At 37.7% G+C, this 23,019-nt stretch overlaps 1 protein-coding gene across 1 annotated transcript in view; it reads right to left on the reverse strand.

Moving 5' to 3' along the window:
• Positions 1–197: 197 nt before the first annotated feature.
• The window catches only part of LPCAT1 (lysophosphatidylcholine acyltransferase 1), a 61,134-nt gene continuing 38,312 nt past the window's right edge, over positions 198–23,019 (reverse strand). Inside the window, exons 10-14 of the mRNA XM_074576409.1 lie at positions 16,872–16,997; positions 10,110–10,263; positions 9,115–9,213; positions 5,725–5,863; positions 198–1,088 (exon numbers count right to left, since the gene is read on the reverse strand). Of these exons, the coding sequence (XP_074432510.1) occupies positions 904–1,088; positions 5,725–5,863; positions 9,115–9,213; positions 10,110–10,263; positions 16,872–16,997 (703 nt within the window). The 3' untranslated portion in view covers positions 198–903. The remainder of the gene's footprint in view (positions 1,089–5,724; positions 5,864–9,114; positions 9,214–10,109; positions 10,264–16,871; positions 16,998–23,019) is intronic.

A 23,019-nucleotide genomic window follows, 5' to 3' on the forward strand; every position in this document is an offset into this window, starting at 1 on the left:
TCCATAACAGTAACATGCTAAGTTATCTGTATATACAGGCTTGCTACAAAAGAAACCTGTGATTCCTGATAAACAGAGATTAAATACATTGTGTAAATGTCTCCCATTTAGATGTTGTGTGGACATGGTTTGAACTGATTATAAGAAAAAAAAGCAGAGTTTTGTCACATATTTGCAGATAGTATGTGGCATGTCAGTTTGGAAAAAAATTCACGTTTAATTGCATCGAAAAGATTACAGTAGAAAAGTGTTGGGGTGAGGGGTAAGGGAGCCTTTGCTTTTCATTCTACCATGGAAGAGACTGAAAGAGAAACAATTTTGCCATTCAACAATAAAAAGTAATCCTTAGCAAGTTTTTGCATTTTTGTTTCCAAACTGCTCACTCAAACCAAAACAAAGGGCCAAAATATGCTTGCCTTGCTCAAGAGAATAATCCCACTGAAATCAACAAGACTGACTATGCAAATATGGACAGCAAAGTTTGGCCCCAAATAAACATCCCCGTAACTAGGGAAACACTAATCACCAAAGTGCACTTAACACCATAGTAGCTACAGTTTCTTTATACATGCACAGTTTGTGCGACACTTTGTACATGAAACTAGCCAATGGAATATAAATAAGTGTGCCGCTTCCTTTTAAATATGAACATTAATAATGAAGCACATTCACATTTTTGCCTTTCAAAGACCTTTTTGAAAAAAAAAAGAAAATAATAAAAACACCTTCCCCAAAGTAACCTGGAACATGTTGTTAAATATAGCACATATGATTCAAAGAACGGTATTAAGGTAGAAGAACTTTCACACACAAAACTGTATTTGTTGTATAGTTGGAGTGACTTATGAAAATCCCAAGAAAAGACAATCCTCTCACCAGGAGAGGAAGGTAACAGTTGTAGTGTTAATTCAGTTTCTTCTGCAGGGGTTTGTTTTTATCTTCAGTGTTGTCAGGGCTGAAGTCAGTACAGATACCATTAGGAGCAGAAAGAGATGAAGTCTCCATGCCACTCTCATCTCCCAGCTGATCAGCATAGAGATAGTCTTCTGCAAAGTGTGGGTGCAATTCAGCAAATCTGTAGAAGTCATCTAAAAAAAAAAAATAAAAATTGTTGTTACACAGAATCAGCTCTTTGAAACACAAGGATGCTAAATTTGAATACTTACACACATATAATCACACGACCACTTTGGAGAAAAATAGCAGCAGTTAACATAATGCTATCCCCCTCGCTTGTTTTAGCTTCTCAGCAGAAGTTTACCACATCCCCAGAGCCAAGATGCTGCAAAGAGTTATTTAAGCTCTCTTAAAACACTTCAGACCAGAGCTTAGCTTCTATGGCGAAGGGCTGAACAGGCTCAGATTTGCATTAAAATGCATGAGGAGCACCACATGCCCTGATTGATAGAGCATCTCGCTGTTCACTGCGGGAAGGGCAGAAGCCCTCCAAACCGAGGAACAGTAAACAGCAAGAGTAGTCATTTCTTGAAATCTGGGAAGTCTTTTGCAAATGTGACCTTTAATGCTTCGCACTCATAATTCTCTTTACCCTAACAGTAGCTGTCATTGCTGCCTTCCGCTTTCAAGATTTCAGCATGTCAAAAGTCCTAATATTTTAGAGAATAATACTGTGAGAAGATAATTAATTTGTAACATTATGAAAAAAACTGATTTTAATGCTGGATACTAGTAAGACAATAAGAAGAGAAAGATTAGCTCTTGGGGGAGTGAGAAAACCTTAACATCAAGATGTAATATTTTGTGTTAAAAATCAGACATTGAAGCCTTGTTACAGTCTGCCAATACAACTGTTTATTCAGACATGATTTGAACACAAGATACTGTACAGGATCTGAGTCAAAATAAGCTGTTCTGACAACGTAACTGACACTGGAAAAAGCTGGATGTAAACGTTGTCACTAACTCAGTCACCTACAGTGTATCATGTACAGCCCACTCAAATTCACTGTGTTATCCCAGAAGAGCTCATGATGAGAGGATGCTGTGAGTTCCCCGGAGCGCAGCACAGATGACAGTCAAAAGAGCATTTCAGAGGAGGGATGCCCAGTTCCTCCTGGTACAACTGGTCTGGTGCGGAAGAAGGGAACTCCCCCAGCTTTCCTTCTGCCACCCTCCTCTGAGATGACATGTTTTTCTCAATATTCCAAAGGTTAAGGGAATGTCACTTGGCTCACAGAGGCACTGAAGTTGTAGGTCAACCCTGACCCTGAACTGTTGCAAAGGGATAGGTGGAAAGAATGCAATAAACATAACTTCATCCTTCCACAAACAAAAAACTGGGTAGCCTTTATCCGCAGTTTACATAGATCTAAAGTATTTTGGACCCTGTACCTTCAACAAAAGCTGATGATGTTCAGGCCATGAAAAACAACACTACCATCTATGCTGAAAAACCTGTATGTACAGCAGGCTGATTGATCATGTAAATAATAAAGTCTTCGGGGGGGGAAGAAAATCTTAAATGTTTGAAAATGCACACAGCGAAACTTTTTCTTTTCATAGTATTTAATGCAAGTTCAACTTTTTTAAAAAAATATAATCTCATAGCAAAGAATGCTATGCACCTGACTTTTTCCGAGAAGGAAACATAGAACTTTCATATTTAAAATATTTATCAGTGGCAGTAGTTGCAATAATATATTAGAAACACTTAAGTGCAAACTGATTCATCAGAATCAGTTAAGCATGTTCAGTGAATCCAACTGAGTAGATTGTTTTTCTACAGCTAACAAGGAGCGAGCAATCAGCTATGAGCCTTAACTAGATCTGATCTGCAGCAGGAACATGAAAGCCTTCCCCTTTTGTCACAGGGATGCTTTAAACCCATCCCAAGAATCCATTCCTTTTTGTAACAACGCATATAGCGTGTGCATCATATTAATGACCATGAAAAAAAAAGCCTTTTTTAGGAAAGGTCATTCTGACAGTTAGCCCAACTAAGGTAAGACAAGTATAAAGTTTCAGCCAACAGTACCAAAGATGCTCTTATAGTCACATTAAGCACAATCCTTTTTGCATGGCAAAGATTAGAATATTTACTGTAGATGCCATTCTAAGTATTTCTTCAAAAAGCTACTGTATCTTTTCAGAAAATAAATTCAGAAAAATCTACGTTCATAAATTTAAGCTCTATGTTCATGAATCTTCTCTAGTTTTTGTTCCCCTTCAGCTACATCATTACTTTAGTGTATGGGAACTTAATAGGATAATCCTGTGGTTAATCTAGGTAAGGATACTACGTTTTACAGAACAAGTAATTCTTCTTCTTGGAAGATTCATCCATACGGATTTTCAAAACACTGCCAATCCCCCCTTTTCTTCTGGTTACCAGCAAGCATGGCAGTCTTCAGAAACTTTTACAGTCATCATTTGTCTATCAAGAGCAGGTGGAGAGTTTCCCAGAATTCACAATGCCCACCTACCAAATCTACTCAAATTCTCCAGAATCATGTTTTAAGACTGAGAAATCTTGCCTCTCTCTAGATTACAGTGAAAGTATGAGCTTTGGAATCAAGGTGTATCTAAACAGTTAAGCCAAAAGCACACTGCTCAAGAGAGCTGATACACGATCTCTGGCAACCAGTGTTATTTTCCAACATGCAACAAGAATCCCGACTTCTAACAATTCAGATCCACAATTATCAATCTAGTTACACAACCTCAATTTTGCTATTGATTATTCTGTTTACCTGCAACCTAAGCATTTTCTTTGGGATGAGATCTCTGGCTTCAAGGACTCCGCTATATGTGCGGCAATTTATGTTTGATACTTTGGATATTTTATTTTTTGTTCTTACAAGTATGACTGAATAGTTAATATTCCTGCTTCCCATTCCAACAGCCTAGAAAGAAGGAGCTTGTGAGCACACCCCTCTGCTGCGTGTATCCAAAGTAATCTCAGCATTCTTCCACCAGATACGAAGTTCTGATTTCTCAGGGACAATGCCTTCAGAAAAGGTGTACTCTGCAAGTTTTTCACCTGTCTGTTCTCAGTATTTAATTACAACAAATTGAGCGTGTGGAAATTTCACGTATTCTCAGGAAAGGCAAGATATTGAATATTGATGGCAATAACTTTCACGGCAGAAATGCAATATCAAAATTTTATTTTCATCTTCTAATTCTCTACCACAATAAATTGGACATTTATTCTTATTATTAAGCTTTCAGATATGTTAAAATCTTAGTGCAATGTTTATAATATAAAATGAGCACCTCTCTCAGAAAAAAGATCCACGTAAAGTTTCAAGGAAATGATGTAAACACCATCCTACTTTGTGTAGCCTCACAAAGGACTACTCTTGACTACAGGAAATTATCGATAGTGAAAATGAGAGCTAAGCAGTTCGGAGACCAGTACTGTGGCTCAGTGGTCCACAACTTCTTGTGATGGGAACATACCCTGCTCTTCCCCTAAAAGCAACTAAGTACTATTAAAGATGGATATTAAAATATGAATTCTTTGGTAACTCACATGAACTGGTCTGAGTTCACTTGTACACTATTTTAAATTTAGCTGTTCTCAAACGATGACGTGTGCCAAAATTAGAGTTCCACTAGGCTTATCAGCTTAAGATTCTGTGCTGGTATTTTTGAAGCTGGTGATGGGGAGGGGAGGGAGGAAGAGTTGAGTCACCGCCCAAATGAGTTGGGAAAGAAGGTGCAACAGAGATAGGCAGGAAAAAGGCAATACCATAGGATGGACATGGAAATGCGGGGGACATGACAGATGAGAGGTACAGAAAGGAAAGGGGTAGTACAGCTGGAATATCAAGGAGGTAAGACATAGCAATCAGGCGAAAAGGGAAAGGCAGTGGCAATGACACTCATTCCAATACCTCTAAAAGAGCTCTGTAGTTGAAGCTTTACATAGATATTGTATGATTGAAACAGAGGAATTACTACTGTAGAAACTGTAATTTACTAACACTGATGGTCTTAATTTGTAAGATTTTTACAAATTAAATACATACTGATTATCCTGAAGGAAAACAACTAGGGCATGTCATAAGCACTTCTACTGAAGATATGTGATATGTTGACTATCAACAATTCAGTTCATACTTAAATGATACAACCAAATTTAGACCCTTACTTCAGATTCTTCATCTTTTATGCAGTAACACACAAGTACTTTAATTCCCAGCATAATCTATTCACCCAGGTCTCAATTTTTCAAATGCAACTCTCGCCTCCATATCACCTGCATTACAGACTAGATACTGAGCAGCCTGGTTAATACCCCCTCATTTCTTCCCCCCCCACACACTCGTGACTTATTTTTCAAACAGGCTGAGAAATTATTATGGGAGTAGAAAATCTTACATCCCCATATATTCTGGGAGGGCAGAAATAGTGGGGAACAGATCCAAGAGACAAAACAGGATAGAGATATCTTTCTTAAAAATACATATTCACATACATGGAAGTCACAGAATAGAATATGGTGAAAGGGTGAATCTAGCTATTGCCTGACTTAATCTGGAAGGGAAAACCTCTGAAAACACAAAGACTTGAAATCTTACATTAAAGGCGAAACATATTTTTTTTAAAATGCAAGTTTACTTTGTCTGCAGTGCTTTTATCATTGTTGAAGTCAACTAAAAAAAAAGGTAAAGTTTAATAAAAAAATAACTGTTTTGTATATCAACATGAGTTCAAACAACTGACATTTTGTGACAGTTCAGATCCACTTAAACTTACCATATGTAATCTCTCCTTCTTCTTCTTCATCTACAGCTCTAAAGAGATGTGTAACATTAATCTGTGACACACCCATGGCAGTCTTCAGAATATGCGCTAAATCCTCTTCTACTATAGTTCCATTTTCTGACTGGTACAGCTATGAATCAAGACAGCAAGATAAAACATTGCAAAGCTGAATGCTACCTCCTATAAGCAGTACCACACTAAGTAGTTATGCAAAATTAAAATTTGGTATTGGAAGTTCTACTTGCTTTCAGGTTGATGTGACCTACTAAGGATTTATGATTAATCTGGGTAAAAGACACCATTGATTATTAGTTCACCTGTGTATGCTTAGAAAGTAAAGCTTGCTATATTCAGAAAACCCGCTATGTTTACACGCCTAACCACTGGCATTTCAGTGACATTCAGAGACAAGACTGTTTAACACTAACATGTTTTACAGATACGTAACCGAGAATAATTTGCAGTCCATTGAGTTGTATGTCCAAACTCCAAGCGTCTGTGGAATCAGGAGATACGTTTAGGTCAGTCTAAAGCAGACACCATTCCCACTTGGTCAGATGTGAAACTCAAGATTCCTTTGACCAACATCCAACAGCCAGTTTGCGTAAAATGCCTACGACTAAATGGCGTTGTACCAATCAGGAGAATCCTACCTCATAAAATGACGGGCCTATACTTTTCTACAAATACTTATTCAAAATTCTAGAAAATAATAATTTGCATCTTCTTAAGTCCTGAAGCAAAGAGTTTCATTGCAGAAAGAGTTAGCTTTACTACTGACAGGAGACTGAAATTGTTCATAGTCTCATTCCATCTTTGTATATGTACAGTGTTTTCCCGTGAAAAAAGGGCCTGAGTATTTCAAAACATCTCTAGCAAATACAACTTCAGTAAACTTTCCAAAATAACTCAATTTGCCTGTGCAATGGAAATTGAGACAGAAGAGTTTTTGAAATATTGTTGTCTCATTTTTAAGCAAATATTGAACCATGTAAAAAAATGCTATTTTGGAAACTTCCTTTTAGTTTCTCTACGTCAATGAGAATGTGGGAACTGATGAGATTGAACAAAACAGGCGTAAGGATGTATTTTTCACACAAGCAGAAGTTGCTGTCACAAGACAGCACACCTTAATGGAATGAAAAAAAAGTCAGTGGAATAAAAAAGTTGAAGTACCATGGAAGACAACATTCATGCTCAAATCAGGAATCTTGCCTTTTCCTCCCCCACACCTAACTTGCACGCTGTTTCACAAGGAGTAGGGACAAGGACAAGACACTTGTTTAATAAAAGCTGCTACATTTTCACAGATCAAGTAGTCAGAGCTGACATTTATGGTAAGGCTCACAAGCTTCATATCGGCAAGATTCACAACATCCTTTCATTTCCCTAGCAATGAGGAAGTGAGGATGCATAGCACTTACGCTGGAGTGCTGTTCTTAGACTTGATAGTCATAATCCCCCCCTTCTCTTTTAATTGCCCACCGCTTTAGAACTCTAGTGGCTCAGTAACTCCTGTTTTTCAAGTTCTTCAACCATATACGAAACAATTCCACTTTGAGAACTTGTTCAGCTAAGTGAAATGTTTCACTTTATCCCTGAAAACAAACAACAAGGTGCTTTGCAAGAAGTAGCACATGGCAGAGGACAGCATCTGTTTAAAGTCACAAATTCATGAACTGTCTAGATGTTTCAAAGGCTCCCAATAAGCTGTGTGAATGTCTTACTGGACACAAACCCAGGAAAGAGAGGGAAGAAGGGATAAAAAAAAATTTCTCTTTCCCTTTTTTCTGGAATACTGTGAGCAAAATCTCCTCAGCTCAAGACTTCTTTTAACCCTTCCAATCATCACTAGCAGGATAAAAATGAGCCATACCTGCTTCCCCTTGCTGAGTCCTTTCCCTTCTTCATACATGCATAGAACTTCTTTGCAGTTCTAGTTAGCTTTATATTTTGCTATTAACCAGGCAACTCAAAATTACATATTATGAGTTGAAGAATAGAGCAGATAGTGAAGAACAGAATTTGTTTAAGAAGCAGTTCTATTAATGAAAAAATTTAGGTACTTTCCAAGAGAAATAACTGCCTAACCTGAGCTTTTCTTCCTCTAAAATGATAAAAGTATATTGCACATTAGGCACTATGACAGCTAAATTTTACTGAAATACTGCCCAAGCCATCTTCAAGTTTACTTTAACCTTTTTCATTTTAGTATGAAGACACAGAGCTGACCAAACAGCACCTGATCATTTCTCTGTGCCATTATATATGTATCAAGTAAGGGCAGATACCTTTCTGCTTTTCCCTCAGAAGCAGCAGTAAGTTAACAGCAGCTACGAGGCAGATTTTCACCAATATTTGTGGGAACTAAATATTTGTGTTCCTTCCTTCTCTGTCAAATTTATTTCATACTGGCCAGAGGGCAACAGCCATAGGTGTGAACACTAAACACTCACAGGAGCTTCATTTCTTAAGCAAAACATAGTTAAGAGAATAATACAGGTATGCTGAAGAACCTGAAAATAGCTACTCAGAAAATAAAGCTGCCATGTACTACCATGCAAATGAATGTTCTCAACCCCATGTGTTCACCAGTGCTGACAGCATCAAGCGTTAACACTCTTCAGTTTCAGTAACACTGAAGACCACATGAGTTCGAGGTGAAAGGAAAAGATGATGCAGGATGCAGCAGAATTTGCATGTTGGAATAGCAATATTAAGGAAGTTAATTAAAAAGCAGTAAATCACGGTGTCAGACAAACCCACCAAAATGGCAAACAGTAAGTATTGCTGGTGTCACTTTCCCAAAAAGCCTGCATTAATTATCTATACCGATGCTACAACAAACCACTGAGGCTAGAACAAGATCAGCAGCACTTCTGGGAAGGAAAAAGCCCGGGCACAGACTGCAGGACCAACACAGAAACACGGTAAGACTAAGAAGGAAGAAAATCTTATCAAGAAGATAAAGGGGGTAAAAAAATATTAATCTCTATTAACGTGTAGGAAAAGTATTAAAATATTTTAACTTGAAAAGTAAGATTTCATTGCAACATTATAAAAGTAGTAAGCACAACTCATTAGCCTTTAAAGGAATCGATACAAAGGACTTCAGGTTTGAGACTCAATGTGCTAAAAAAGATTCTACCAGAGTTCCGCAGAGAACAGTTTCAAATGGCAAACTTCCACAATTTTACATGACTTAAACTTGCAATGCATTCCCTCTGAACATGACCTCTTAATCTAACTTTCCATTAATGTTATTTTACAATGTAATTAAGTATTAAAAGGGCATGTCAAACAGGTTTCTGTTAAGTCTAATGGCAGTATTAATAAGCTCTAAAAAAAGTAAAATACATAGAGGAAGAAAATGCTGCTTACCTGAAACGCCAACTGAATCGTTTCCAGAGTTTTTGATGGCTTACAGACAACTGACAGAGCAATGACAAATTCCCGAATGTCAATTATGCCATCTTCATTCTGTGAAGGAAAATCTCACCTCAAAATACTGCAATTTGTCTGAGAACTTTCATAAGTAACTAACAGTTGCTAAAGATGCAGAATATTCAGAAAGAGCATTACATATGACACTGCAAGAAAGTCCCACTGAAACTGAATTATTTTAGGGCAAGAACTGAGTCATCAAAGCTCTGCAGGCCCTTTTCAGAGTCTCAATTAGAAGTCATAATTCAAAGAATCTTGGGAGACAGTGCTGCTACTGTCCCCCTTCACTTGCACATTTAAGATTTTTACGTTAAACCATCTGAATTACTGGGTTGAAATTAAAATCAGAGAACCAGAGGGCAATTTAAGCCCTGAATATATGACATCTGCTCTTTGGTCTGAGACAACACTGTGCACATATCCATCTCCTTGTCCAAACAGCACCTCATCCAGACAAAGGTAACAGTCATTTCCCCGTCCTGACCATTTGCCAGAGGAATGAAAAACTGGCTCATTTGCCAAGTTCCTACATCCTTCAGGTTTCAGGCATCCTAGAAGAACAAGTGATTTATTTACAAGGTAAGTGAAATATCAGCTAACAGGCACTGCATTCAGTTGCAACAAGCTGCAGCAGAGGTTTTGCCTGAACCCATCTTTCTTCCTCTTTATATTTTGAATCTAGAATGAAAAATCAGTTCTGTCCAACTGATGCTCCTTTTAACTTCCACCTGAATGAGCACTTTATTTAGCTGATGATAGGTGCTCTTACCTTGCTGAAAGGGAAATGCAGCAGGCAAACACTGTGGTGAAATGCTCAAAAGCACTTAGCACTGGTCCAAGTCAGACCTTAGTGAACTCAACTGGAACAGAATTAGGCTAAAGCAGAGTTTACCAGAAGTAGTACAATTTTTAAACATGATGCTGTTTCTTACCTCGTCAAAAAGCGCAAACATACTTTCTAATGTGTGAGAAACTGGAAATTCCAAGTATGCTGAAAATTCTTTAAGATCAACCTTTTCTTTTTTCATTTTCATGGCACTTGCAGCATATTTATCAAGATCATCTTCAAGTGTTTCTGGCTTCAGCCTAGAAAGCATATTATTTTTGCACATTTTAAAAATAAATGCAGTTTTAACAATACAAATTTCAATATACCAAATGAAGCAATGGATGATAATGGTGCAAACCATTACAAAATACAGAATCAGAATTACTAAAAAACTTTATTATAACATAATTTATTCCTGTAATTTTAAGGCTCCCATTAGTTCTTGAACTGTATTACAAATTACTGCAAGGGCTTAAGAACCCTGGTGATAAACTTGTGTCCTTTATTCTACCTTGATTATAAGCTGTATCCGTAAGCAGTTCAACATGAACAAGCAGCACAGTCTAGAACTAGCTAATAATAAGAAATACCAGGCATGGAGAACCAGGTGGGATGTAGGTCACCTGAATACGGCCGTATTGTAGGACAGTAACATAAACCAATTACGATTCCAAATTTACTAATGTCACTAAACAGGAAAGGCCTGATGCATCTTGCCTAAAAGAAATCAGGGATTACATAATAGCGATTATACTGTTAATCCTGTTTGTCAGTCCTCATTTTTCACAATCAGTCCGGAGTTGGACACCATTACGAGGTGACCCAAACAAAGTTATAGCAGTTAATACAGCTACAGAAATTCCCTCAGTCTTTCTGGCTGCAAAACCAGATTTTGACTGATGAATGAACAGCTTTATATTTAATGCAGAAGTCCTACTGTATGTTTTTTGGGGTTGTTTGTTGTTTTTTGGTTTGTTTGGGGTTTTTTTTTTTTTCTAAGTCAAGCTTCCTGTTTTGCCTTTGCGAAAATAAGTCTTACTATGAATATAACAAATGGTGCTGCAGGTATGTGGGGAAAAGTATATTCCCTCCCTAATACAACATCAACCAAATCTTGATCAGCAGGTTTTCTCTGGACTGAGTTAGGGTAATGTGGGCATCCAGACTTTCCAGTCTGAAGACAAAAGACGACAATAAAGTCTTCTACAATATTCCTCTCCAGTTGTCTGTTTTGCTGTTTGTTGCTGCAGACAAGGAAAAGCAGTTATTTACAGAACTCACAAGCTCCCACCAGAATTGTGCCCAGACTGCAGCTGGGACTCCTCAGCAGCTTCCTCTCAGTGATGAGAATGAATAAAATATTTAATATCAGCATTCTCAGGAGCTTTTGAAAAAAAGGTAAGAGCATTTCTGATAGGAAGATTATCTCATACATCAGCTCCAGATCTTGACTGCTCACTGAAACGACCCTTCCTAAAAATCACTGCTTTTAAGTAAAAACACAACTACTATGCTGTCTGCCATTACCTAAAAAAAATGTACTAAATAAACAACACCAAGCCCCGCATTTCTGAATTATAAGACCTGAGCATGCAAGAATTCTTTCAGAGACACACAGCCCCTCCAGAACATTCATATGTTCTCAATCTTGGCATTAAAGCACCTATCTTAAGTTTTGGTCCTAGACAGTATAAAAAGAGCAGCGAAACACCTCTCTGCACAAATTAATTTTCCATGATCAAGTAGAAAAGTAGCAGGAACAGTGACTAAGGAATGCATGGAGGATTTGAGATGCACACAGAACGCAGCTTCTCATCTGCAGGATTACATATGTGTCCACAGATAATACATCCCCACTGTAGAAGCCGAAACGTACTTTAACTATAAGATGAAGGACATCTGGCATCCAAATCCTCCCTTGAGATAAGCCACCACTGACACAGAATACACCATCTAACATCTGTCTCTAAATCAGAGAGATTTGATTTGCAACGAATTGACTCAAAATTTACCTTCTAGAACTGAGTACTTGTTTGGTGAGCAGTGGTTGAGACCTGTGAGATCTCTTCACCAGTCAATGAAGGCCAAAAAGCTAAAGTTTGAAGGCAAAACCTCATACAGAAAGTAGCATGGCCTACCACAAATCTCACGGCCATCCTGTGGTCTTATAAATACAGAAAGAGATGTGAGCCAATCTCAAAAAGGGTATGTGGACCAGCTTCAGCTTGAAGATGACTGCATTGTACTTCTGGTAATTCAAGGCAGGCTCACTTCCCTCTAGCCCTTTCAGGATCAGAAAGTGTGGATGACCATGACCTACTGTGCTGAAGTTTTTTCAAAGCCAAGTGTTCCAAATCCCCCAATAGGTTCTGAACAAATGTGAAATGGTCTGAATGTCTCAATTCCTTTAAAGATATTACTTTTATCCCAATGGAGGCTATAAAAGTTAGAAAGCCAAGAGTGGGTGCCTTCGCTCATGAAATCATGCCTGTTTGCCTAATGGCTTCCATGCAGGATCTAGGCTTTACAATACAGAACATTATTTGCTGTTGTGGTGTTTTGCTTCATTTTTTTGGGCCAGTGTGCGCTAAAGAGAACACAAAGTCACTCCCGAATCCCTGAAGATGGAAAGGGCATTTTTCAAGATTAACAGCTCTGAACATTAAATCCTTCACAGCAGACTTCACAAGGAAAACCAGATCCCTGAATGTAGTATACTTTCAGCTAAATCATCACTATTTTTAGCAAGTAAGACGTCTTACCTCCTTAAAGCTAGTTTTAGCTGTATTTGACTATCTGAAAACAAACTCCTTTCTTGCATGTGGGAATCTGCCAAAAAAACTTCTAGTGTCTCATGGAAAGTTGCATAAGAACAGCTTGATCTTGTAGCTAGTTACTGCAAAGTGCAAGCTCACAGAAACATGCCCTAAGCCAGAAAAGCACAAAACATTCAGTTTTATGTCTGCTGACATACTTCTGTGCAACTTCTTGTCATAATGGAGAAACGATACTGAATGGCTGCAAAACTGATCTTCCAAATACTCTGGCACACCCTGCCTTGATCCAGGAGGCAGGGGCTATTATGGTTGGTATTTACCATGTTACGCCTGATCCGGGACCACCTCCTGTAATGGACAGTATTGCTTTTATCATGAATGCAGACGGACAACATCCTCCAGAGGTTTTCTTCTTGTTATAGATGATTTATGAACACTCTGAAGTCATAGCACTGCTGGTCAGCTGTGAGGGATTATTACTTTGGGAATGCAAAGCTCTGCCTACAGTCTGGACCACCGTTTCAGGCAGACATGGACAGTAGAAGTTTTCATTGCAGTCTGGATGGTAAAAGCTGTTAAGCAACAATGGACAGGCACCAGGCCTATGAGGTAATTATCTCCTCCTTGCAGATCGTACAAGCCTACAGGGGCATTGACTAGTAGGATCCCCGTGGCCAACTGGGTGAGATAACATCGGAGAGTAGTTGTCAAAATGGAACTGCTGTTTAATTCAGGTCATTCTTACCAAAATACTATGGCTTTTTAAGTGACAGTAGAATTGATACAACACAAGCAGGTCTACTAACATTGAATTTCACCACGGCCAGGGATAGCCTAAGGAGGTAAACCTTGCAGGCTTGCTAAGGTTGTAGAACGTTCTTCCAGGGCAGACACTACATGGGTACAAGACACCAATAACACACAGGCTTAGGAAACCAAAGGAGATAGGGTTAAGGATCCAAAAGGAATTCCAAAATAAATTGCTTGCTGCTCGTTGTTAAAGATAAAAATTACTGTCTGAGAGTAATCCTACTGAGAAAGCTCAGAAATCTAGAAGGCAAGAACAGGATATTTTTCTGAAATCAGACCTGAAAAAGATGATGTGGTGCAAACTATAACTTTTAAAAGAAGTCAACATAACCAGCAATGCCATACTGTTTTCAGTGAAAAGTACAAAGAACCTCAGTCTGTGTACTAAATGCATAGACCAGATCAAGAACCTGCCAAACCAAAGGGTCTTGTGCCACACGTATATCAATAATAAAATGCCCATTCACCACGATACCATTTAAGTTCTTGCTGTTCTGAAAAAGACCTGGACTGCTAGAATTACTTGAGCAAAATTTCAGGTTACTTCAAGACCTGATTTCATAAGCCTCATCTAACAGCAAGCAGAATATAGTCACTAAAAAAAAATAAAATAAATTCTACTTTGAATTGCAATATGTGCTACATTTGGCTTTTCTTTTTTCTTTTTTGTTAAAGAGAAAATAAAACAAAACTGAGAGTAATTGTAACTTAAGAAAATTAGAAAATTATTTGACTGAAAACTGGGAATTCTCTAAGGAACTACTAATGGCCTAAAAGTCATGGTTCCCTAAGAAAGGGGAACAACAGTTAAAGCTACAAGGTCCTTCTAGTTTATCGAAAAAGGGAAAGCAGGAATTAGAACAAACAGAAGTTTGAGACAATAGGAACAAATCAATTAAAATATGAACTTAAGGATGTCCTTGCAGGCAACCACCCTGAAGGAGCTCACAAAAAGTATCTCACAAAAAGATGGAGATGAGACTTAATTATACTGCATTAACACTTTCTGAAGGAGAAGATATCCAAAGAGGTCTTTAATAAGGCACAAAATCCCAAACAAGTTTCAATGTCTAGAACATGGTAATAGATCCAGTCAAAGTACTAACCGAGAATCACTTTAAACAGTGGGGTAATTAATTGTGGAAGAAATCATCAGACAAAGCAGAGGATTTACAGTGTATGAAAGCTACAATAAAGACTGCATATAGCTTAGTAATCAGCTCGTTGGTCAGCCACAGATTATCAGAATCAACAGAAGAGTAACTGCTTGAGGACTAATGAATGCTGAATTTGAGATGATGAGACTATGATCAATTGATCTCATTGATACCGCAGTCATTTTACCACAGAGTTCAGCGTGAGGCAGCCGAGTTTCAGCCAGCTATGACCTGGCAGCTGCATAGCTGTGTTAACAGAGCCTAAGCTCTTCATTAGATGAAGCACAAGAACTCGCTGCTGTGGCTGCGCGGCTTCTGGATTGGATCCCATCCAGCTGAGCACAGACTAAGCAAGTTTTACAGACAATGTTAATGAATCCTGTAGATACATAACGTGAAGAGAAATAACTCTCCAGTGTAGCAAACTGAGGTGTAACTTGATTTCAAAGAATCTAAACCAAAACCAAGTCTGGATTTGCCTTACTATAAAAATCTTGCTTTTAAAACTGGATGTTACCTTGATGGTATGTTATTATTCAAGGTATGTTATTGCTGAAAGTATGTTATAAACAAGTACTAAGACTGGACGCAAAATCCATTGGATAAAATTTACTGTTCCAGTTATTTAGGGATGTGACTGGATGATCTTAATGCCTCCCTGGCCTCAAAACCTTCAAATAAACAGCAAAATGACTGCATTGCCATCAAGTGTGCATTAGAGATGAAGTCATATTACAATCTTCATCCAATTGTGCCAGAAAAATATCATCATAATAGCCTTCTTACTGGCACATATCCAAATCAAGACAAGATAATATTTCACTAATGTACAATTGCTCAAACCAGATAGAGAACTTTTGAGTTGTGGGGAACCTCACTCACAAATGCACGTAATTCTTCTAGATGCCCAAACAGAAACCCACAAAAGCATAATTTAAAAGAACAGCTTCAAATTGAGCACACAGAAGCCAGACAATTTAACAAGAGGATTAAACTGAATCCCAGGATTATCAACTGCATAATAAGAGACACGGGTGGTTTTTTGGGTTGGTTTTGTTTGCCTTTTTTTTTTTCTTAGTACTGTTAAGTCAGAACATTTGGAACAAAGCAAGCATCTTTGTTTCTCTTAGAAGTCTCTCCTATCCTACTGGAAGTCCTTTCAGATGCAGGTCCCGACAATGAATTAATCATCTGCTTGTCATCTGAATGCATAATGTATGCTGTCCTACATTCCTTATTCTCCAATACATTTTTTTGTTTTGTTTATGTACACAAGCTGGAAGATGAAGGCAAAAAATAGTGAAAATAGATAAAATACAGAATGGAAACATGAAACTATGCTTTATACTTTCAGGTGAGGAGATGAAAAAAAGGAAAGAGTTGTTTGTATATTAAAGCAGTTACCAGGATGAGGCTGTAGATTTAATTTGTGGTTGTTCAACAGGAGGAGAGGAGAAACATTGGAGAAAAGTTGGAAAACAGCAGCAGCAAGTTTTACTATTTGGTTTATGTGAATTTATGTTTGCTGAAGCTTTTCTGAAAGGTAAAACCAGAGGGGACTGATGCTATAAGAAGAGAGGAGCCACACTGCATATCCTAAGCTACAGTTTCATTAGAAAGTCCATCTAGCAGTAACCTACTCAGAAGATCAACCAATTCTTTGTACTTCAGGGGAAAGGTGACCCCTCTGCCCTCACTATTATAACATTAATCCAGTCACAAGACTGCTATGGCAGCACTGTTCTCCCTTCACAGATGTCACAGGAAAGGGCAATTGACTCTTAACTGTATCAAATATTAGGAATCCCACAGTATTCCTGACCCTCTTCAGGAGGTGTCTTCTAGTTTTGTTCAGGGATGAACGCTTCAGACATACTCTGCTCACTTGTCAGACTGTGAAAATATGAATTTTACAACCTACTCTACCCATTAGGATCTAGTGGTGCTGCTTGCAAGTGGAGAGCAGTATTGGTTTAATTTTATATCAGTGTTTCCCTGGTTGTAATATGACAACATTCTACATGTATTCATAAATGCAACATTGTTATATGAAGGGAAAACTATATAAACAGAGATATATAATAAAGATGCACCTTACATATAAATACTGTATATGCTCACCCAAGGCTTCTCACAAGTTTTGCAAATTCTAAAAGACACGTGTCTGAAGGCAGACGAAGTTGTCCCTCAGCCAAAGCTAGCTGACAGTCTTCAAATGTATAGTCTGTCACTGGTACTCCCAACGCCCTTGAATAAACCAAAGAAACACAGTAAGCAAGATAATCTAAGAAAACTGAGCAGAATAATTTTTTTTTATAGCAAGAAATCCTGCAACAATTATGCTCTGTATTCTGAAGAACTGTAAGAAAGAGCCCATAAAAGAAAGTTCACATACAAAGAATGAAATACCCATTGCAGAACATCTATTTTGACTTTACAAATACATGAAAATACAAAAGAACAATATAAGGAATACAAAAGAAGAAATGGGAAAAATTACGCACTGCATAGACTTTCAAATTCCTTACTATTTTCATAGAAGTGAATAACAAGGGTTTCAACATTAATCTAATAATCTAGAACAAAAGCACATATTTATTAATAATTATGTTAAATAGTTATATTATTACTCTTACACTAACATATTAATAAATCAGTAATCACCTGAGCAGAACTATTACCTTCAGGTAGTATTAAAATTACACAACAGGCAACATTTCTCTATAAAGAATGTCTAGAATATAAAGTATAAAAGCAAGTAAATTCCAAGTAAACACGAGTTATTTTTAAGTGTTATGACATAAAAAAGGCAGAAGAAAAAATACTCCCAAGTTTTTATATGCCAAACAATTAAGTACTCATTTTTGCTTTACTTCTAACTTGATGCTTTGTAGTGATAGCAGCACCAAAATATACTTCAAGGAAATCCTGATATTGTAGTTGCACTGCATTTGCTGTGCTGAAGTTGAGAGAAAGACACTGCGGTTTGGAAGAGGCCTTTAAGAATTCAGTGTACAAACATAAGATGCAATTGAGAAAGCAAACACTGCTCCATACGAGTTACTCATCTGCCATGTTTTCCATTACACTTGATTTTACTTATATTAGTGCGGAACTTTATCTCCTGTGCATCCTTTTTTAGTTTGATAAAGTATTCACAAAGCCTTTTTTCTTGACTTACTTTCACTCTTTTAATCTACAGGTTTTTCTACCTTACTACTAACCACCTTTTTCATCTGTGAAGTTAATACATAGTAATGGCACGATTGATACAAAACCCCGAGGCGTGCCATAGTCATTGTGTTTTTGATGAAAATTCTGCATTCAATTCTACGCCTTGTTATAGACAGTTTGATCTGTAATGGCAGTGGCAGTTACCTCTCATGCAATAACTGCTTAATTTCTGTTAAGCAGCCTCTTCCCCAGAATCTCATTACCAGGCCTTCAAATGGCAATGTAAAGAACGTAAGCCAGTTCTCTTTTATCCACCAGTTAATTGCCAAACTCCAGGAATCCTAATACATTAGTAAGACATACACTAAACACTAAAGCTACTGATGAGGGTTTCTCTCTCCTTTCAGGAAGAACACCTCACTAATAGATATTCAAGCTCAAAATTAACAAATATATTAAAAAATTACCTACTATTTATAAGCTACTTATGAATAAACCAAGAACATACAGGGTAGTGATTTTGGATGAACAGCATCCCTCTTGCAAGAAGAAACAACAAACAGGAAAGAACAAAAGGAAAAAGCCAACTAAACCAAAAAGATACAGATACATAGAAAAAGCATCTTAAAATTCTGCAGACCATTGAAAGCTAGATTGCCTTGTATGAGTGATCCTAAGCAATTAAATTCAGTTCCTCTAAATTTCTCACTTCTTGATCTGTTCCTGTTTCATCACTCTCCTCCTCCTATGAAGGGAGACCTAGTAGTACTTGCAAATCAGTAAACCACCTTAATGGAATGGACAAGAGGATCTTGTGATACCATATTTCATCCCATAGACTTACGCTTAACATACTAACAAATGTTGTGTAAAATTCAGATGAACAGCTCCTCCATGCTGCAGGGATTTAAATCCATTTCCAAGTTCCACCTGACTTCGAGATCAGGTATTGCAAGTCTTGTCAGTATTTATATGGTGTTCAATATAGTGTTGTATTATACAATACAAAATCATTGGTATTATACAATACAAAATCAGTTTTCCTTGGAAAAAGAAAAAGAGGTGGATGAAAGAAGCAGAGTCTATCCTGCCTGTTTAGATTACTTCCTATTCCCTTCTTTTGTACTGTGTGTGCACTAGATCATTCTTATAAACTTCCCTGACAATAGTCAGTGAAATACCTGAACTCCTAGGGCAGCAAGGACACACTATAAGCAGTACCGTCCAGAGCACCTTACATAAAAGAATGTGCTAAGAACCAAAGATCTTGTCCAGCCAGGCACATTACATCAAATTTCATCAGATCTTAAGGCAACTGTAGGTATAGCACACAAGAGAGATACAGGAACTTATGGGCGATCAGCTGAAGCACAGGGCAACTATACAGAAAAGGAGAAGCTGGTTAAAAATAAGTTAAAAGTAGTAACTGAAAGGGTAAAGCGTTCATTTGTGGTACAAAGCGACACACCATATTAGGGAATCAGGAGAAGTGACAAGACACTTGTGAAAAAGGACTCTGAAAGGAAAAGAAAAAATCCAGTATGGCTCAGCAAGTGATTAAAGATGGCAATTCGAAAGACAGCAAAACGACACACCATATTAGGGAATCAGGAGAAGTGACAAGACGCTTATCAAAAAAGATTCTGAAAGGGAAAAAAATCCAGTATGACTCTGCAATCAATTAAAGACAGCAATTAGAACGAAAAGATTTTTTTTTTTAAAAAAAAAAACAACCCTGTTTTCCTTGAGACAACATAGAAGACAGACAAGTTAAAACATAACCACAAGGTGGGAAGCCAAAAGCAAGAAACAATAACTTGTTAAAACTAGAAGCCAGCAGCTTTTCAAACACATCAAAAGAAAGATGACTAAGAAAGATCAGGCCACTCAACCTTGCGGAGGGTAGAAGCCTGACTGCCATCCAAGAACCAACACCAGATTTAAATAACTTCTCCTAAATAATGGTCCCCAAACATGTTGGGGAGCCCAGCCAAAGAGGAATTAAGAAAAAAGCAACAAAAAACAACAACCAACCAAAACCAAGCTTATGATACAGAACAAATTCCAAACAAAGTAGGGATCATCTTAGACTCAGCCAAACCATAAGGGAAAAATACAGCCTGCATCTTACTACAGCCACGTGCACTCCTTAAAGAAGAAGTGGAATTTGGGCCAGACTAAGTGCTGTCAGTGCAGGAAGATTCCCACTACAATTAATGCCTGCATGTATGCCCTGCGTCAACACATACACAAAACAGGATTAAGAAGAATAAAAGCATCTTCTCCTGCTCACCTGTTGGACATTTTCCAGCCTTTGGACTTCCAAAAAAAAAAAAAGGCAAGATGAACTGAAACAGTGTGTTTATATGTGCATCCAGACTTTCAGAATTACAAAGATCGGAAGTAACGAATGTGAAGAAACAACTTTTGCTCACAGGAAAGTTCAGTCATAGGATCAACAAAGGCTAGATAAATTACAGTTCAAAGGACTCCTGAGTTCAGAAGATAAATCACAAGCTGTACAAGGCTAGCAGTTTAACACAACAGGACACTGATTTCTGCTCAGAACATTGAAGAAACTGAAGCTGGGGAACATATAAAGTTCATTATTTGTGCTAAGATTTGTGAATTTTTCAATTTGTTAGAATAAAGAGTAGCATACTAGAGGTCACTGTAAAGCCTGGGTACAACTGCAACTCACAGGATTTTCTACAGAACGAGTTACCAAACTATTCCAGCTCATCTGCAGGACAATCTTCCTCTACTTAATTAAACTGCTAGGAAAAAGAAAATAAACCATTCCAATTTGAGATGCAAATTGCAAGTGCAACCGAATGTAGGAATTTAACAGCTGTTCCTGTGTCTTCATTTGGAAGCACCTTTTTTTTCCTCCTCTTTTCTTCATACTACCTCTGCTTTCACGGTCAGTTAACCCGAGCTTGGCCTTTTTATTGTTCAGCAATTTTATATGGCTAAATGTGCATGCATGGCTTGACATCCTTTGAGACTTTCTCCCTCCCTCCCTTCTCTGAGATGCTGGCTATTTACCTTTCATGACATCATGCTACATGAAATTCCAAAGTCAGCAAGTCACTTCAAAAAAGAAAAAAGTAAAACCAAACCAAACCAAAAAAAAAAAAACCCAAAGCCTTCTTGCAAGCCCAGTGTTACACACAACAGTTGTACTTCTTATGTCCTGACTTCTCACACCAAACAGCTCCCTATGTTTAACACTTGTGCAATCATAATATAAAAATAAATCATCAACTTTCTCATTTTCTGCATGCCAATCCACTACACATACAAAATTATGAACATAAAACAGACTGTGACTGTTGTAATATTATGCAAAGTGAGAGAAAATAGTACAGACAATATTGTGACATTCTGAATTTACACTTCAACAAAAACATTTTCAAAGTGTTTTACACTGTTAATAAGCAGAACTGTGAACTAATCTAGAAAACATTCCACATGCTGCTCAAAAAACCCCCTTTTAAATTGGCTATAATTTTATACGATGCTGAGGACACTAAAAGGATAGCAAATTTGGTATTTTACTTGACTATCAGATGTTTTGGAAAAAGACACACAAAACGTGGTGGACAAATAACCCCAGCTTGTAACAGTCATCCCTACAGGAACTTCCTGAACCAGAAACTATTTGTACCACCATGGTTTAGAATTAGTGATGGACCAAATTTTTTACAGTATATCTCAGCTCTGATTAATTCATTTTATGCATCTGGTAGTGAATGCCACAATTTTGTATGTGTTTTAAAGAGTATTTCCATTTATTTTTAGCTGATCTACTCTCAAATGCTTTCTATCTCTACGGAAAGTAACAGACGTGCCTCACTATGCATTTCCAGAACACTCATGATTTTCCTGACCTTCAGAACAGCCCTCCACTTCCTCCCCCCTTCTCTTTTTCTTTCTTTCTTTCCCAGGCTGAAGAGCTTTCACCTATTTAGTCTTGGAAGGCCAGGGTGGACAGCCCCTTTTCTCTCCTAGGACTACTCCTACTTTGTGACATTCTCCAAGCAAATGAAAGGCCTGTCATGAGAGTCTGGAGTTCCCATCAAGAATATATATAGTATCTCATGATGGTTTAATTTTTAGACAGAAAAAGAAGCTGCTAACAGCTGCATTTATCCCTTGTGTTAAGAAAATAGGTCCTGTTATTGTTGGTCTGGATAAGATCTTGTAGGCTTGTACATCACAAATCTTCAAGGGGTAAAAAATGAAAAAGGTTCTCTTTGAGTTGTCAGCATTCAAAAATCTAGTTCAAACCGCACTGTTTCAAAATATTACTTGACTGTAAAAAAAAAAATCTATTTCTTCCTTGAGAAAATAAACTTAGCAAGAGGCTGCATAGTTAACCCTGTTCAGTAACTCCATTTGCCTAATTGCCACACTTACAGCACTCACAGAAATAAACAGAGCGCACAATGCAGTTCTCATCTCCAATTCTCTATATGGCCGGAAACCTAAACAAATGGATACCTATTAACTCCAGCACTTCCGTAATTCCACTTACACTGATCCTTATGCCTTTGATGGTATAAAAATGACAAAAAGAAGTCTTGAATTTCAAAGTTGAGTGCTAAGCATCCAACCAGTGCTTCTGCAGAATCGCATATAGAACTTCAGACAGCGTAGGCAAAGAGCACAGCAGTTTTTACGAAGTTAGATTTAATTAGCCACTGAAAACACAGCAAATAGCCACAAGACAGACCAGTAAGGTACTGTAAACCCACATCCTCAAGGCTATTCTTCAGCAACTAGCATTACCGTATCACATACAGTGGCTGAGATGACATTCTGATGCTGTCAAAGCCTGCAAGAAAAAAATAATCTGATGTGGACTATGTAGAAGATGACAAAAGGTGAAACGGACACAGAAGACTACCTGTAGTATCTTTGGCCTTCACCAGTATGCTGGAAATAAGGATTCATTTCTCAAAAGCAAAGACATAATCCTCATAGGTCAAGCTGATAAGATTTACTGCTTTAACAGTATGACACGCTCAGACAAGGGGAAAGTGATTCTGGCAAGCACTTGACAGAGAAAACATAAGGAAGACAGATGTTT

The sequence above is a fragment of the Larus michahellis genome, chromosome 2, assembly GCF_964199755.1.
Source record: "Larus michahellis chromosome 2, bLarMic1.1, whole genome shotgun sequence".
NCBI classification, from domain to species: Eukaryota; Metazoa; Chordata; class Aves; order Charadriiformes; family Laridae; genus Larus; species Larus michahellis.